This window comes from Schistocerca gregaria, chromosome 2 (assembly GCF_023897955.1).
Source record: "Schistocerca gregaria isolate iqSchGreg1 chromosome 2, iqSchGreg1.2, whole genome shotgun sequence".
Classification (NCBI taxonomy): Eukaryota; Metazoa; Arthropoda; class Insecta; order Orthoptera; family Acrididae; genus Schistocerca; species Schistocerca gregaria.
In genome coordinates this window covers 1,018,033,181-1,018,053,094 of record NC_064921.1, presented here as the reverse complement: position 1 = coordinate 1,018,053,094, position 19,914 = coordinate 1,018,033,181, and the positions used below count along the sequence as shown (strand labels likewise).

At 38.3% G+C, this 19,914-nt stretch overlaps 1 protein-coding gene across 1 annotated transcript in view; it reads left to right on the top strand.

Annotated features, from left to right (window-relative positions):
- LOC126335511 (serine protease snake-like) overlaps positions 1-19,914 on the top strand; it is a 317,108-nt gene that overhangs the window by 142,015 nt on the left and 155,179 nt on the right. The window contains exon 5 of the mRNA XM_049998866.1: positions 9,056-9,198. Coding sequence (XP_049854823.1) covers positions 9,056-9,198 — 143 coding nt within the window. The remainder of the gene's footprint in view (positions 1-9,055; positions 9,199-19,914) is intronic.

The window sequence follows — 19,914 nt, the reverse complement described above, 5'->3', positions numbered from 1 at the left end:
GGGTTCCAGATGACTAAATAACTGATGAAGATATGTCTGTATTATATCGAATTTCATTCTTTGTCACATTTTTTAATATCACACCGTCTTTACAATTAACACTGCTATCACACCGCAGATCTCATTGTTAGTATTTATCATAAAAACATGTCTGTTTCCATCAGAGGCATGCCCACTAATCCTACCTATATTCTGCAGTACTCACAATATTCCAAAGAGTTTATAAAGTGAAAGAGTTTCCAAACATTCTTGACAAAAGAAGAATCATCACCAAGATATAACATTATTTTATAAATGAATCCAGAAATAAATTTAATAATTAGTGTTAGATTGTGCAATTAATAATATGAGTTTGAAATGTACCTGATATTTCTTAGTTTCAAATATTTCTAAAAGAAGAGTAATTTTAACTGTACATACGGAGTGGGAGAAGCAAGGTTACCCAAGAGACTCATGGGTTCAGCAGTAGAGGGTAGGAGGAGTCTGGGCAGACCAAGGAGAATGTACCTGGATTCGGTTAAGAATGATTTTGAAGTAATAGGTTTAACATCAGGAGAAGCACCAATGTTAGCACTGAATAGAGGATCGTGGAGGAATTTTGTAAGGGGGCTATGCTCCAGACTGAATGCTGAAAGGCATAATCAGTCTTAAATGATGATGATGATGATGATGATGATGATACAGAGTACTAACAAATTAATTTCTTTTTACATATTATGCCTGTAACATAACACATGTATACAAATTCATATGAAGTTCTTCTATTGAAACAGCTCAGATAATTTTAATTTACACAAGATTGAGAAATATTTCTATGGCATCACCTATTTCTGTGAAGAGAAGATTATGTTAGAAAACCAGGTCCATTACATTCTTTCATTCACAGGTTCTGAGTGAGGCGCCTTACCCAATGTATACCCCCCTCCTGCCAATGAAGAAACTGTTAGTTCTCAAAGCTAAATAGTTTGTCCCTTTTGCTTTCACATGTGTCTATTGATGGAACTATACTTTTGGTCATTTTTGGAAGTTGACTATTAACAGCCATCAGGTAATGTATAAAATGCTTGTTTGGCTATCAGCTGCCTTTTATTTTAAAACCCAAATATCAACCAGTTTCAGTCACAGATCATCTTCACAAATTAGGACTGAAACAGTGTAAGCCACATCATCACATCTGTCATGACCATGTCTCATACGTAGACCATATCATGAATACCAGTATAACACACAGTACTTTCAAAGGCAGATTAGTTTGTTTGGTTATAAGAGTCCACCCACTGCTACAACATTACATCAATACAGCATTGCATTACGTGATTATAGGAATATTTCATTAATACTAAGTAATACGTAGAGATTTTGAAGACAGCATTGTCCAAGTTTATAACTAGGATCTTAAACAGTAACTTACAGTCCATGCAAGTGATCACACAAGTTGTTTATTCTGACCACTGGAGGCCATATTGTAGCAGTCAGTCTTTGCTACTACTGTCCAGCAAAAGTGAAGCACAAAGGTCAACTTCCAAGCTACCATATTTCTGCTACCCATCAGCATTCCACCCTCTGCCACAGTATCTGTGTTGGGCCTTGACACAATTCAACTATCGATACTGGCAAGCCTTTGATATAGCAGTCAAATATAGCTGTCTCTGCTGCAGCAAGTACATACAAATGCGCACAGGGGCAGCCTGCACACAATAAAAGTTACAGCATGCTTGTCATTTTATTTCTTTTACTTAAATTAATTACTATACAATTAGAAAAGTAAAATTTTGTGTATGTAATTTTTGTATTCATTCCTGTATCTATTTTTATTACAAATTCAACTAACCAAATCAATATATAATACCTCACGCATGACTGGTTGTCAGCAATGTAATACTGTAGGCAATGGGTGGAGCTTACAGGACATAATCTTGACTATAGCTGCCTTATTCAGCAGTGACCTCATTACTAATATTAATCTTGTTCCATCTGCTGACAACAGCAACCATAACACATGTAACATCAAACATTTGTATCATTGTAGCTTATAAGTTAGATATTGCTTAGCTGTATTTTCATCCCTCTATAATAATATATATTGTTACTGAATGTCACCAGGGAAAACATGAAGATTGTCTGAGGAAAGGGCTGAAACTGGTTGATAATGAATAAAAATCTAAACATGCCACTGAGCCTGTTTTTATTTGATTTTTAGCATTTTATACAATTGCTGTTTTGCTCCAATTGCAAAATGCTTCCTAAAATTTTAAAATCCATTTCTCTTGGCCCCACTGGGGACGGGGCTCTCTCTAGGAGCCCCCTCTCCACTGTCTGCAGCCTGTTAGTTTGTGTCAGATGTGTAACCCATACTCTGTGGACCTCAAGGCTGCTCATTGTCTTGCAGTTCCTGATAATGCTACAACTTTCTCTCTTCCCAGCCACACCTCCTCTCACGCTCCAAAGGAGAAGTTTTGGGATGAGACTTCCCATCATCCCAGGGGGTATTGGCTCATCCCTCTAATTTATTTGGACTCTATGACTACTGTTCAAATGGCTCTAAGCACTGTGGCACTCAACATCTGAGGTCATCAGTCCCCTACACTTACAACTACTTAAACCTAACTAACCTAAGGACATCATACACATCCACACCCGAGGCAGGAGTCAAACCTATGACCATAGCCACAGTGCGGTTTCATACTGAAGCACCTAGAACCACTCAGCCACAGTAGCCGGCACAACTACTGTCCTCCTATGGACTGTAATGGTTACTACCATCACTTTCCATAATTGCAGTCTCTTCTTTCTCTCTACTCTGGAGCTTTTGTTGTATTGCAGGAATCTCATTTCATGCATACTCATCCACTGACTCTTCATGGTTTCCAAGCCTTCTGCCAGAAGTAGGCCAGCCCTTTGCAAGCCTCCAGTGGTGTCTGTACGCTGGTCCACGATGGACGTGGTAAGTTCCATGGTTCCTCTTCGTACCGCACTAAAAATTGTAGCCATTCAGATTCATTTACACTGTGCAGTAACGATATGCAATCTTTATAACCCCCCTCCCCTCCCCCCAACTGGCCTCATACACTTACTGCTCTTCTTACCCTCATTCAACAGCTCCCATCTACCATCCTTCTCATTGTTGGTTTTGATGCCCATAATTGTATATGGAGTGATACTGTGACCACTGATGGGGCAGGACTGTTAAGACCTACTAGCAAGGTTTGATCTCTGTCTCCTCAACACTAGAGTGCCTACTCTTCAGTGTGGCACATAGCTTTTTCTCAGCAATTGATCTTTCAATCTGTAGCCCTGGTTTCCTCCATTCTATTCAATGTGAAGTTCACGATTTGTACAACAGTGATCACTTTCTGACCATCTTCTCTTTCTTTCAGCAGCACTTGCCTGGACAGCGTCCCAGGTGAGCCTGTACTAATGTGGCCTGGGTTGCCTTATATGACTGACTGGCAACTATTGTCTTTCAGACTAGGCCCATGATGAGCCTCCTAGTGGAGGCAGGGATTCCCCTTTTGTGAGTTCTCTGCCAGCAACAGTTGATTGCTTATGTGTTATGCATTTGCTGCTCTCTGGCGCACCCAAACTGCCATCCACTCTTCCAAGATACAGAGATATGCCTCTCACAATGAGGACCCAGGTCTGAGGTTATGATCACCATCTGCATCCCATCCCTTTTTTCCAGAACTCCTGCTTTCCATTTATCATTTCTTCTCTGAACCTGCTCACATACATCTCCATGGTGCATCCCCCATCCACAGCTCTGTCTTGACCTATCGTAAGGTCTGAAAGACTTGGCTCTGCCTGAGGTCCTCAGCTGCAATTCTTCATCATTCTAGGCATGTTTTAGGGTTCAGAAGTAGTCTGTACTGGTGGCTTGATGGTTGCCATACATACTGGTTTACTTACAATCATGTGGAATGTAATGAATTCTGCTCCTTACCAGATGGCTGCAGTGTTTCCACTGCTTAGTTGGTAGCCATCTCCCATGCTCTAGAGCTTATTCATTTCTACACTGGTGAATCCTTCCCCATCTGTAGCGACTCCTTGAGCAGTCTATAAGGTATTTACTAGTGTTTTCCTTCTCATTTCTTGGTCATGATGATCCAGGATTCCCTTTTCGCCAACAGACAATGTGGGTGCTTGATGAGCTTTGTCTGGACCCTGAAGTCACATCAAGATCCCAGGGAATGAACTCATTGACAGGCCGCCTTTTGAGATTGTTATTCTGACACCAAACCTTTAATCACTACTAGGCCATCAAATTCTAAGGATTTGTAATCCTTTTGGACTGTCCTAACCTAGTCACCCTGCTGTGGACTCTTAATCCTCCTCACTCACTACCCCTGGTGTTAGCAGATGGTGCCTCAGTGGCTGAACTGGTTTTATAGTTTATTGATAACAGAGGCTTTTATCACGTTCTATAAGGGATGATGTCAGCCTTGTCAGCCCATTGAAAGGTTGACAGGACACCCTCATGCCACCTCTGTCCTGATTGGGCAATGGCTTTCTGTGCCTGATGGTCTGTTTCAGACCTTGCCCTATCTATTATTCACTCTTCTTCCCTTTCTCACATGTTCTCACAGTTTGTGCCTTTGAGGGCCTTCAGCTGCTCCCTGGACTGAGCACCTCACCAGACTTACATCCTTTCCCTCTTTTCTTCTCCTTGTTTTCTCTCTAGGCTTTCTTGAACTCTCATAAACCTAGGGGTTTTCTTTTCCTGGGTTTCATGAATCCCTTTCTATGGTGTATAGTGTTGTTGAATTGTCTGTTTCAGGTAGGAGGGACTGATGGCCTCATTGTTTTGTCCCTTTAAACCTTAAACTGACCAGTCAAGTTGACTGTTAGATATCGAGGACAGTGATTTGTGATCTGTACTTGGTGACTGTGTTATTAATTTACTTGCTACATGTTAATAATTCTGTTTAATCACTTAAGTGCTAGGTTATTGTACTCAGTCACATTCAACTGAGTGTAGTACGTGGCTAGCTGTTCACCTGTGCATAAATTATAGTAGGCGACACTTGATCTGACCATAAACAGTAGTTCATTCAGCAACTGAAGTGCAAGCAAAGTGTTTGAACTGCAAATCCTTTGTGGGCCACATTATTTGTAGTATATTGGCTCCACATACCAAATTTTCAGCCACATGTGATGGAGGTGCTGGTACCAAGAGAACATTTGCATATGTAAATATTGCTATGCTTAAGCTTCATTGGAGGAAATAAAGGGGAATATTGACAAAATATGCTACAGGAATAAAACAAAAATCACAATTAACATAAAATATGGTGTCGTAGTGCCACAAGATCTGATGGCCAAGATACATTTCTCCAAAACATGTTGTTTTTGTTGTAGTCTTCAGTCCCGAGACTGGTTTGATGCAGCTCTCCATGCTACTCTATCCTGTGCAAGCTTCTTCATCTCCCAGTACCTACTGCAACCTGCATCCTTCTGGATCTGCTTAGTTTATTCATCTCTTCGTCTCCCTCTACAATTTTTACCCTCCTCACTGCCCTCCAATACTAAATTGGTGATTCCTTGATGCCTCAGAACATGTCCTACCAACCAATCCCTTCTTCTGGTCAAGTTGTGCCACAAACTTCTCTTCTCCCCAATCCTATTCAATACTTCCTCATTAGTTATGTGATCTACCCATCTAATCTTCAGCATTCTTCTGTTACACCACATTTCAAAAGCTTCTATTCTCTTCTTGTCCAAACTATTTATCGTCCATGTTTCACTTCCATACATGGCTACACTCCATACAATTACTTTCAGAAACAACTTCCTGACACTTAAATCTATACTTGCTGTTAACAAATTTTTCTTTTTCAGAAATGCTTTCCTTGCCATTGCCACTCTAAATTTTATGTTCTCTCTACTTCTGTTATCATCAGTTATTTTGCTCCTCAAATAGCAAAACTCCCTTACTACTTACTAAACTAATTCCCGCATCATCACCTGATTTAATTCGACTACATTCCATTATCCTTGTTTTGCTTTTGTTGATGTTCATATTATATCCTCCTTTCAAGACACTGTCCATTCCATTCGACTGCTCTTCCAAGTCCTTTGCTGTCTCTGACAGAAATACAATGTCATCGGCGAACCTCAAAGTTTTTATTTCTTCTCCATGGATTTTAATACCTACTCCGAATTTTTCTTTTGTTTCCTTTACTGCTTGCTCAATATACAAATCGAATTGGAATTATTATATTCTTCTTGAAGTCTGAGGGTATTTCGCCTGTTTCATACATCTTGCTCACCAGATGGTAGAGTTTTATCAGGACTGGCTCTCCCAAGGCCGTCAGTAGTTCCAATGGAAGGTTGTCCACTCCGGGGGCCTTGTTTTGACATAGGTCTTTCAGTGCTCTGTCAAACTCTTCACGCAGTATCGTGTCTCCCATTTCATCTTCATCTACATCCTCTTCCATTTCCATAATATTGTCCTCAAGTACATCGCCCTTGTATAGACCCTTTATATACTCCTTCCACCTTTCTGCTTTCATTTCTTTGCTTAGAACTGGGTTTCCATCTGAGCTCTTGATGTTCATACAAGTGGTTCTCTTATCTCCAAAGGTCTCTTTCATTTTCCTGTAGGCAGTATCTATCTTAACCCTAGTGAGATAAGCCTCTACATACTTACATTTGTTCTCTAGCCATCCCTGCTTAGCCATTTTGCACTTCCTGTCGATCTCATTTTTGAGACGTTTGTATTTCTTTTTGTCTGCTTCATTTATTGCATTTTTATATTTACTCCTTTCATCAATTAAATCCAATATTTCTTCTGTTACCCAAGGATTTCTACTAGCCCTCGTCTTTTTACCTACTTGATCCTCTGCAGCCTTCACTACTTCATCCCTCAAAGCTACCCATTCTTCTTCTACTGTATTTCTTTCCCCATTCCTCACAATTGTTCCCTTATGCTCTCCCTGAAACTCTGTACAACCTCTGGTCCCATCTCCTTAAATTCCCACCTTTTTGCAGTTTCTTCAGTTTTAATCTACAGGTCATAACCAATAGATTATGGTCCACATCTTCCCCTGGAAATGTCTTACAGTTTAAAACTTGATTCCTAAATCTCTGTTTTACCATTATATAATCTATCTGATACCTTTTAGTATCACCAGGGTTCTTCCATGTATACAACCTTCTTTCATGATTCTTAAACCAAGTGTTAGCTATGATTAAGTTGCGCTCTGTGCAAAATTCTACCAGGCGGTTTCCTCTTTCATTTCTTAGCCCCAATCCATATTCACCTACTACGTTTTCTTCTCTCGCTTTTCCTACACTCGAATTCCAGTCACCCATGACTATTAAATTTTAATCTCCCTTCATTATCTGAATAATTTCTTTTATTTCATCATACATTTCTTCAATTTCTTCGTCATATGCAGAGCTAGTTGGCATATAAACTTGTACTAGTGTAGTAGGTGTGGGCTTCGTATCTATCTTGGCCACAATAATGCGTTCACTATGCTGTTTGTAGTAGCTTACCCGCATTCCTATTTTCCTATTCATTATTAAACCTACTTCTGCATTATCCCTATTTGATTTTGTGTTTATAACCCTGTAGTCACCTGACCAGAGGTGTTGTTCCTCCTGCCACTGAACTTCACTAATTCCCACTATATCTAACTTTAACCTGCCCATTTCCCTTTTTATATTTTCTAACCTACCTGCCCAATTAAGGGATCTGACATTCCATGCTCCGATCCGTATAATGCCAGTTTTCTTTCTCCTGATAATGACATCCTCCGGAGTAGTCCCCGCCTGGAGATCTGAATGGGGGACTATTTTACCTCCGGAATATTTTACCCAAGAGGACGCCATCATCATTTAATCACACAGTAAAGCTGCATGCCCTCGGGAAAAATTACGGCCGTAGTTTCCTCTTGCTTTCAGCCGTTCGCAGTACCACCACAGCAAGGCCGTTTTGGTTATTGTTACAAGGCCATATCAGTCAACCATCCGGACTGTTGGCCTTGCAACTGCTAGTGAGAATAATAATAACTCTACAAACAGAACTGTTGTTCTGTGAGGAACAGCAATGTGGTCTTCTTTGTAGCAAGCTAGAAATAGCATTTATGTAGTGCAGCATTTATGTAGTGCAAGCTGCAACCCTTTTCAGAGTCAATGTTTCTTGTTAGTTTTACTGTGTTAAATTTAGCTCAGGTAACCATAAATAGTTTATAGCTGTCAGTAATTCAGTTCCTAATGGCTGCTTCACTACATTTGTTCATACCTTTGTTTGTGCCAAATCCTGGTACAATCTCTTTGATTATTTGATTGTCAGATCATAATGAAGGAATGAATGAGAGAATGAATAGTACAGTTCCCATAACAATAATTCATATAATGCACAGAAATATTTGAAATCATGGAAAGTAATACAGTACTTGGAAATCAGTGATATAATACAAACAATGGAATGATGAAAGACAATCACTCACATGATTTGCATTTTCTGTGTTTACCTAAATCATTTCAGGCAAGATTAGTAATATGCTGTGCCGTGGGTGGATGTCTTCTCTCCTACTGCCATTAAAATTGAAGAATACAATATGTAACTGATGAGCAATATAGTTACAGTACAACATAGTGAACATTTGAATGGAATCTCTAGAATAGTACACACACAATACTGACATGGTATGCACTCTGGAATACTTCAGGGAAGATAATTGATGTGACAAAAAAAACCTGTAGCCCAGACATTGAGTTACAGATTATATACTTTGCTCTAAATAGGTCTCAATTAGTTTTATTTGTTATTGAAGCATCCCTCAGCAACAATCCATACAAAATTATTTGTCTGTTTTCAAATGTGGTGTTAAATGGAAACATCATACTAATTTTTCTAAAGGACTGTTCATCTTAGGCTAGCATCTAAATATAAGGCACATACAATTGATATTAAGTGTCAATGCTGATAAGTCATAAAATTATGAAATTTACATGTTTCTCAATATTATCATAAGATATAGACTTTTCCAACAGATGTTACTCCTGTGTCCTAATTTCATAGCCTAATTTGGATTATTTATTCCTACAGGATGCCTGACACACAACCAAATGTAATACCTGACTCAACAACCACTTCACCAAACAGCAGCCTTGTTTCAAAGTTCCAGTCTACCACTACACAATCTGGTAACACTTCAAGTCAACAAATTAGGAAGCGTGTTAGTGAAGAGAGTAAGTCCCAGTTTTTCTGAAGGTTTTTGAATTATCAGATGTTGCAATTGACTGATGGACATACTGGCTGACTGATCTACCTTTATCTATCTATCTCTCTATCCATCTGTCTGTCTATCTATCAGTCTGTGAAAGAATTTGCATTGTATGCATTTGAAATCATTATGGCTTAAAAATTATTGCTTATGCAGTAAATGACAATCAATTCTTTTAAATCTAATTACATATCTTTCTTTTAGTCTTGGTTAATTATTATTTCTATCTACATGTACACAGATACTCTACAAGCCACAGTATGGTGCATGACGGAGGGCACTCTGTACCACTACAAGGCATTTCCTTCTCTGCTCCACTCACTATCTATATGCCTCCGTATGGATCCTAACTCCTTGTATCTTATTTCATGGCACTTACGTGCAATGTGAGATGATGGCAGTAGAATAATTTTGCAGTTAGTATCAAATGCTGGCTCTCTAAACTTTCTCAAATTGATTCCTGAAAATAATGTTGCCTTCCATCCAGGAATTCCTGTTTGAGTTTACAAAGCATCTCTATAACATTTGCTTTAATGGAACCTACCAGTAACAAATCTAGCAGCCCACTTCTGAAATTCTTCAATGTCTTCCTTCAATCTGACCTGGTACAGCTACCAAACACTCAAGCAGTACATCCTATATCTAATCTTCTTAACAGGTGAACCACTCTTTCCTAAAATTCTCCTAATAAACAAAAGTCAAAAATTCACCTTCCCTACCACAGTTCTCACATGTTTGTTCCATTTCATATTGCTCTGCAATGTTATTCCTGGATATTTAAATGATTCGACTGTGTCAAGCAGGACACTAGTAATACTGTATTTGAACATTACTGGTTTATTCTTCATACTCACCTTCATTAACTTACATTTTTCCACATTGAGCCAACTGCCATTCACCACAACAACTAAAAATTTTGTCTAAATCGTCTTGTATCCTCCTACATTCACTCTACTTTGATACCTTACTGTACACCAAAGCATCATCAACAAAGAACCGCAGATTGCTGCCCACCCTGTCCAGCATATCATTTATCATTTATGTATATAGAGAACAACAGTGCTCCTGTCACACTTGTCCGAGGCACTACTAAAAATAACATTGCTTCTGATGAGCACTCGCCATTGAGGTTCGATTGTTTAAGAAGTCTCCGACACACTCACATATCTGCGAACTTGACCAGTATGATCATTCTATGAGAACAGGATATGAATAGCGATATATGGAATAAACTGTCCCCACTAATATGTGTATATACATATATTTTGACAATTATCATACACGTCCACACAGTACAAGGTATAAGAACAGACTGAATTAACATGGTGGCTCGGATGAGCGACCTGGGTCCCAAAGATTAATGTTGTCTAATATTGATATGATCTATCCACGCCATACCCCCCCCCCCCCCCCCCCCACCCGCAGTATGAAGTGCTGCATGTGAGTCTTGAGGGAAGAATATGTGGGCATTAACACTGTTGGTGGTCATACAAGCTGGTAGATGCATGACCGGGGCAGTGTGCGAATGCGGAACGATGGGAGGCAGCTCCACCTCAAAGTCGTTGAGCCACCAAGAATGGATGATGCGGTAACCAGCCTGAGAACAGGCAGGTTGAATGTCAGATGGCAGGGTGTAGGTGTGGCAAACCCGGATGCTAATTGAGGCATCCGGCAAGATGAAGGCATGAATTGTCATCAGCTTGCACTATTGAGGGATGGTGAGGCTATCCACAACACTGATATTTAACTGGTCATTGGGTTGTGGGGCCGTGGTGTCTATGAGTAAAATGAGAACTCAGTCATTGAGAGTGACAGTTGAAATGTTGTCGTCCTGGCGTGTGGGTTTGTTGCAAGTCAGGGTGACTATGGGAGAGGGTGTATCTGTAGTTGATGAGGTAGCAACAAAAGCCGCACACAGGGTGGAGGGGGGACGTGTCGAGAAACCTGCGAAAGGTGACAAGGAGGCATCGGGTGAACAAAATGGCATGGTGGCCTGAGGAGAAACATATTCGGACTCCACGGTGGGAGGGAGACTGGCAGGGGAGTCGTTACGAGAATCACACTGAGCCAGCAGAGTGATGTTGGGGTCCATGAATGCTGGTTTGAGTCAGTGTAACAAAACAGTTTACAGACTGCCTTTGACGATGATGTCGAAAGTTGTTTCACCTGCCGAAAGACATTAAAGGGGCCAAGATAAGGTGGTTGCAGAGGTTGTCAGATCGAATCGTCTCTCAGCATTACATGGGAGCAAGTGTTGAGAGTGGTTGGGCATGTAACTGTCCGGTGGGGAGTGGCTGATAGGTGGGTGTGAGTGTGCTTGTTTGAAGTGGGTGCGCATGTGACATAAAATCCGGGAATGAGGGAAATCTTCAGGTACTTGAGGCCGAATGAGTTCCCCTGGTAGGAAGTGGTTCTCTGTTGTAACATTATAGGACACATTGAAGTATTCGATACTGTAGACTTTTAGGGGATGTCGATACAGATATGCAAAATGTAAAGGAAAACTTTGGTAATGTTTAAATATTGTACTGTGTCAATATTAGGACATTTTGCACAGAAAGAACAAAAATAGAATTAATGTAAATATATATTAGTGTTAGTAACCTATTTTCATTCAATTTTGTAATTATATTTCATTTTGTAAAAGAAAGACTCACTGTTTGCTGTAGCTCTGATTAATTGTATAAATTATCAGTTTTGAGCTAAATTATTTCGTATAATATGGTCAAGATACTTTTAAAAACTCACCAGCTAAAGAGAAAGTCTGTAAATGAACATTTAATGCACACTTCTGGAACTTTCTATGGAGAAATTCTATATTATGATCGAAAAATACGAAAACTTGTGAAAACTGTTTCATAACCTAATTTCGAAAGACGATTTGTATCAAGGAATATTGCTAAAAAGATTTATTTACGTTTTGAAACACAATTTAAATCATTTTACATATAAATAGTTATTCTAAATCACTCAAGAAATATCCAGAATCAAATGTCAAGATATTTCTGGAAACATCGGTACAAATCTGGTGAAGGTTATCCAGAAGCTGGTAGAAAAATGTTTGGAAAGATATTAATACACCTAGGAGTTGTCAGTTGCCAGTTCGGATATACAGTGCGGTTAGCTCGGAGAGTCAGTTGTTGAGTCTGTGAAGTCCTGTCAGTTCTGTTTGTAAATAAACGTCTGTAATGAAGAATTACTTGTTGTCGTCAATATGAACTCAAGACCTTTTGCACGAAGCAGACACCTCCTAATGCAACGTTTTAATTTGGTGTTGAGGAGCTGAAATGTTATAATTTGGTATTGAGGAGCTGAAATGTTATAATTTGGTGGAGGAAGCAGAGGATATGACGACCACCCAGTGATTCTTCAAAATAAAATACGTCTCTTCTGGAAAGAAGAAAATACGTCTGTTTTGGGACCACAAGAAGAGGATATACGATGGACCAGTCATTCTTCAGAAGTAAATACGTCGATTCTGGGGTCACAAGAAGAGTAGTGAATCAACCGAGCGAAACCATCCTGGAATTGAAGAAATTTCGCAAAACACGGTCACCAACGGCCGCCGACGGACACTAAGATAAGTACCTGCTTCCTAAAATAATGGAAAAAGACGCAGATTTCAGTATTGGCAGCGGTGTAGCGAGTACACCTATTAGGGAAAGTGATTCTGACAGTGTAGGAATGTTGGAAATGTTACAACAAATGTTTGCAGAGTTAAACTCGAAGTTGGATAACACAAACTCGAAGATGGACGATTCTCGTGCCGAATTACGTCAACAAATTGAACAGACACAACAACAGATGGACAGGTCGATTTTGAAGGCTGTGTGTGATTTAAAATCAGAAATAAATTCAAATACAGAACAGATTGCTCACACTAATCAGGTTCTCGAAGAATGGCGAATTACTTTTGAGTCAAACCAAAAAGAACTTAGTTGTCGTGTGGACACGGTTGAGAGCAAAATTTCTGTCCTTGAAACTGATTTAAGTAACGAAATTTCAAATAACCAGTCAAAACTTAAAAAAAGTTGTTGATTTTGTAAATGAGGAAAATTCTCAATTGAGAAATGAATTTGACCAGACAAAACGATTTTTTGAAAGCGAAATTGAATCTTTCAAATCTGATTCTGACAAAACCACAGAAATTTGTAGTAGAGTAGGTAATGTCGAAAAAACTGTAGACAGAAAATTTGTAGAAATACAAGAAACTATGTTGCAAAAAGGTTTTAGTAATAGTTGTAATGGGGTATGGGGAAATTTTCCCATTAAAACTTATCCCGGTGACAAGAATATACACCCAAAAGACTCATGCAATTCTGCAAGGAGCAGTTCACGTCCATAATGACAGATAGTGTTAAGGTAAAATTTGTAAAGAAATTACTTGATGGTGAGGCGCTTTCATGGGCCAATCAGAATTGTTCCGCGGAAATGTCCTTTGAAGATTTCAAAAAATGTTTTCTAACCAAATTTTGGTCTGAAACTGAGCAAGCTCGAATCAACAGTGAAATCTTGAATGGTCCTTGTTACAGAGAATCTGATGGGTCAATGAAAGCCTATTGTGAGAAACAGTTGCAAAAATTAGTGCATCTGGATAAGCCATTTGATGACCTAACTCAAATTGATGCACTAAAACGGAGACTTCCGAAAAGAGTACAATGGGGTTTAGTATATGGTCCAGATGAGTCCATAGAACAATTCTTGAAATATGTGGACAAACTTGATAGAGCCTTTGAACAAAACAACAGATTTAACGACTTTGTAGGTTCATCACACAGAGGGTGGGAACCGAACCGTGGAAATAATAACAATAATAGTGAACGAAGAAACTTCAACAACAACAGGGATAATTATAATAGCAATGACAGAAGAAATGTTGGTAGGAATGATCAGCACTTTAATTCAAACAGAGAATGGGAAAATCGAAACAGGTCCTGGGGTAATGACATGAGAGAAGGTAACCCGAGGCAGGGAAACGACAGACATAGGCCTTTAAACAACTAAATGCTCCACTGGGAGTCTGTCAGTTTTGGGCAAGGAATTTTCAAAATCAGGCTAATTTCACCCGGAACAGACAGCACTATAATCAGAGACCTAACAAGTATAGACAGTATGCTTATGATCGATCTGTAGATAGAGGTAATGAAAAAATTAAATTTGACAGGAAATTTTGGAATGTCATCAGAGAAAATACTAGAAACAACTGTAATAGGAACCAGGCTACCTTTGATGAAGTAGGCTTAGAGGATGATATAATTGCAAATTTATATAATCAAGAAGAAGCACCTAATGCTGAAATGAAAGGTAAGGATAACTTTGATAATTTTGGATTGTACAAACTTATGTGTGGTGACGTTTTAGATGTAAGTTGTCATAATGATGTTCGTACTGAAGTTTCTGGAAAGTCTGATATTCATGTGGATGTGGTTGGTGAAGATGGTGTTGTGAGTAATGTTGGTGATACTAGTAGTGTTTGTAGTGTAAGCTCAGGCAATGATGATGATAATGTTGATGTTAAGGCTAATGGTGATTATGTACTAGAAGATTTTGATGGTGAATTGGATGGAATAGTTTATGTTGAAGTTAAGGAGGATGTTATAAACAATAGTGTTTAGAATAGTTGTGCCAGGAACTCTAACTACATTCCACATGAGAATCAGATTGTGCCAGTTCACATCAGGAGACAGGGGGGTTGATTGTGCTGATGCATCTGAGATTATTTTGAAACCTGTTTGGGACAAATTTAAAGATTACAGTGATGACAATGGACAATGATGTTAAGATCAAATTAAGGGAAATTTGTGAACCAGTTTCTGCTTTTAAGCCTAATGAAATCATCAAACGGGGTACTAGTCAGGATGTGTGTGAGGTAAATAGTAATCCAGACATTCCAGTAAATTCCAGTAGACCTAGAAGTTTGAAGAAAGTATTGCCTAATAAAGAAAACCTAAATATGGAACAGAGGTATGATGAGATAGCAGAAGATCTTTTGTATGAAGAACAGGAAGAAAGGGAAAACACCACTATTGGTAGTCCATACATAAAAATTAAAGCTGCAGGTTGGGAAGGGTATTGTTTGATTGACACAGGGAGTTCAATTAGTGCCATTTCAAGCAAATTAAGAGATATAATTAAGCATGATCCTGACTTTGTTGAATTACCAGTTGTTGGAATAAAAATTAGAGGCATTACCGGCAAACTGAGCAAAATTGTTAATAGACAGGTGTTGTCGTCCTTCAGTATAAATGATGTACAGTTTACTCAAGGATGTCTTGTAATAAGTGACCTAAATGAGAATGTACTGTTGGGTATGGACTGGATATTAAAAGCTAATGCAGCATTTGATTGGGAAAAGAGTTTGTTTACCTTTATTGATCCTAAGACGAGAGTATGTTCCAGTACTGACATGTCGGTTCAAAACTGTGCTGATAAGGGAATTGAAATTAGGGACATTACATTTTCTAAAGACAGTGGTTATTGTGTAGAGGAAATTACTGAGGATTATGATGATGGAGAATATGGGGATATAGTTCAAGAAAAATTACGGGAATCAGATAATTTGAACCAAGAACAGAAGGTAGAGTTAGAAAGATTATTGTGGAATTACTGTAGTTCGCATGCTAGGGGTGTGGGCCAACTTCTGCAGGATGAATTAGGGTTGGATTATCAGGTCACAAGTTTTTTCAAACCTACTGCTGAACTTGGGCAGGTTACAGAGGATTTAGGTTCACTATGTAAAGGTTTTACTAAGGAAGACAGTATTGACAGAGATCCGGGGTACAGCATAAAGTGTGACCTGGCAAAGATTGCATCGGCATCGAATCATACGAGTGTTGGGTTTGTGTCGGTTCTGGAGCGCCACGACCGACCTCATTTGACCTCTTCTGTCAGGAGAGTTAATTTGGAGTTGGAACGGCTACTTGGATCTGGTGCAGGGTCACACATTGGTGTGGTTCCTGTTGAATCACTCTGTAGGTGGGACTATACTAGAGATGGCCTACACCTCAACAGGAAAGGGAAGGGTAAACTGGCTGGGCTGATAGCAGGAAATTTAAAGGGGGGAGGAACTACATCTCATGGTGGAAACTCTTTTTTAGTGTAAGATCAGTGTCCAGTGGGAAACTCAGCCAGGCAAGTACTAAAGATGTTAAAAAAGTTCAAGATACTCACAAAAGTAAAGTGAAAAATAATGTTAGTATATTTCATCAAAATATTGGGGGATTGAAGAATAAAAGTACTAAAGATGTTAAAAAAGTTCAAGATACTCACAAAAGTAAAGTGAAAAATACTGTTAGTATATTTCATCAAAATATTGGGGGATTGAAGAATAAAATTGATGAGCTTCTGCTTTGTTTAGAAGATATAGAAACCAAGAATGTAATAGATATACTATGCCTGTCTGAGCATCACATTGTCACTTATATGCAAAAGGTTAGCATCAATGGGTACAAATTAGCTGCACATGTAAGTAGAGATAATATGATGAGAGGAGGAGTTGCCATATATGTCAAAAGCTTCCACAGTGCAAAAAATTTAGAAACTAAAAAATTTTGTGTAGAGCAACATATGGAAGCATGTGCCACTGAACTTAAACTAAATGATGGCACTTTCATAATTGTAACAGTGTATAGGTCCCCCTCAGGGAATTTCCAGCTATTTCTAGAAAACTTGGATGCTTTGTTGTGCTATCTGTCAGACAGGGGGAAGCAAATTATCATTTGTGGGGATTTCAATGTTGATTCCCTGAAAGAGTGTAATAGGAAGAATGACCTTTTAGTATTACCCAGTTCTTTCAATTTGAGCTCCGTCAGTGATTTTTCCTACTCGGATAACAAAGAACAGCAGTACATTGATAGATAACTTTTTTATAGACCAAGATAAGTTTAAGGACATAAATGCTTATCCTGTTGAGAATGGTCTTTCAGATCATAGTGCACAGCTTGTTACAGTACATGACATAGCTCCATGCAGTATAATAAATCAGACTTTCAAAGCAGTGCGTTCAATTAACAATATAAATATTGCAAATTTTAGGGAAAGCCTACAGCAGCTAGACTGGGATGAAGTGTATAAGGAACCCGATGCAAACTTGAAATATAACTTATTTCACAATACATTTTTAAGGGTATTTGAAAATTGTTTTCCCAAGAAAATAGTTAAACATAATTCCAAGAAAACATATAAAATACCTTGGCTAACTAAAGGAATAAGAATATCTTGCAACCATAAAAGAGAACTGTATCTAACAGCAAGAGGGAGTACTGACCCCGAAATTGTTCAATATTATAAAAACTATTGTGCGGTACTAAGAAAAGTTATTAAAAAGTCCAGAAGCATGTGTATCATGTCTGAGATCAGTAACTCTGATAATAAAATTAAAGCAATTTGGAATATTATTGAAAGAGAAACAGGGCAACCAAGAGCACAGGAAGACTTTAGTGCAATAAAACTGAATGACAAGTACACTAACAAACAATCAGAAATTGAAAATATTTTGAATAATCATTTTTTAAATGTTGTGGAGAAAATAGGATCTAGATCTTCACTAGAAGAGGCGAGGCTATTAATAGAAGAGGCCATACCTGCACAGTTTGAAATAACTTTAATTCCACCAACCTCTCCCTCTGAAATCAGTAAAATAATAAACTCACTGAAAAGTAAAAGCCCTTACAGAATTGATGGCATTTCCAGCAAGGTACTTAAAGCTTGTTTCTCACAGATAAGTAGGATTCTCAGCCACATATGTAATAGCTCTTTGGAGCAGTGTGTTTTCGCCGATAGACTGAAATATGCCATTGTAAAACCATCACATAAAAAGGGGGATCCGTTGCATGTCAAAAACTACTGCCCAGTCTCTCTTCTGACAGCTCTAACAAAAATTTTTGAGAAAGTATTGTATTCAAGAGTAGCCTCACATATTTGAAAAAATAAAGTACTAACAAAATGTCAGTTTGGTTTTCAGAAAGGCTTTTCAACAGAAAATGCTATATATGCTTTCACTGATCAAATATTAAATGCTCTGAATAACCGGACATCACCCATTGGTATTTTTTGTGATCTCTCAAAGGCCTTTGATTGTGTAAATCATGGAATTCTTTTAGATAAGCTAAATCATTATGGTTTGAGTGGGGCAGTGCACAAATGGTTTAATTCATACTTAACTGGAAGAATGCAGAAAGTTGAAATAAGTGGTTTGTGTAATGTTAAAACAACAGCTGATTCCTCAAACTGGGGTGCTATCAAGCACGGGGTCCCACAGGGTTCGGTCTTAGGTCCTTTACTGTTCTTGATATACATTAATGACTTACCATTCCACATTGATGAAGATGCAAAGTTAGTTCTTTTTGCTGATGATACAAGTATAATAATAACATCCAAAAACCAAGCACTAAGTGATGTAATTGTAAATGATGTTTTTCACAAAATTATTAAGTGGTTCTCAGCAAACGGACTCTCTTTAAATTTTGATAAAACACAGTATATACAGTTCCATACAGTTAATGGCACAACTCCAGTAATAAATATAGAATTTGAACAGAAGTCTGTAGCTAAGGTAGAATTTTCAAAATTTTTAGGTGTGTCCATTGATGAGAGGTTAAACTGGAAGCAACACATTGATGGTCTGCTGAAACGTCTGAGTTCAGCTACGTATGCTATTAGGGTTATTGCAAATTTTGGTGATAAGAATCTCAGTAAATTAGCTTACTATGCCTACTTTCATTCACTGCTTTCGTATGGCATCATATTCTGGGGTAATTCATCGTTGAGTAGAAAAGTATTCATTGCACAAAAACGTGTAATCAGAATAATTGCTGGAGCCCACCCACGGTCATCCTGCAGACATCTATTTAAGGATCTAGGGATCCTCACAGTAACCTCACAGTATATATATTCCCTTATGAAATTTGTTGATAATAATCCAACCCAATTCAAAAGTAATAGCAGTGTGCATACCTATAACACCAGGAGAAAGGATGATCTTCACTATGCAGGGTTAAATCTGACTTTGGCACAGAAAGGGGTAAATTATGCTGCCACAAAAGTCTTTGGGCACCTACCAAACAGCATCAAAAGCCTGACAGATAGCCAACTAACATTTAAAAATAAATTAAAAGAATTTCTAGATGACAACTCCTTCTACTGATTGGCTGAATTTTTAGATATAAATTAAGGGGGGGAACTTAAACATTAGTGTCATGCAATATTTTGTGTAATGTAATTTCTTGTACAGACATCTTTTATTAACCTGACACGTTCCACATCATTACGAAGTTTTGTATTCATGATCTATGGAACAAGTATTAATCTAATCTAATCTAATCTAATCTGTGATGTTTTTGATGATAGACCTGGCAGAGTAAAGAATTATCAATGTAAACTCAGATTAAAACCACATGAGCCATTCTTTATAAAACCTTATAGTGTACCCATTGCAAAGAGAAAATATGTAGAAAAGGAACTTCAAAAAATGGAAGAGTGGGGCATCATTGAGAGAAGTAAGAGCCAATACAATAATCCTTTGGTAGTGGTTGCAAAACGTGATGGCAGTGTCAGGCTTGTACTTGATTCAAGACACCTAAATAAGTATCTGGAAAGAGAGACCAATCATCCCGAGAATATAGACGAATTACTTCATAAATTTGAAAGAATGAAATACTTGACCAGTTTAGATCTCACATCA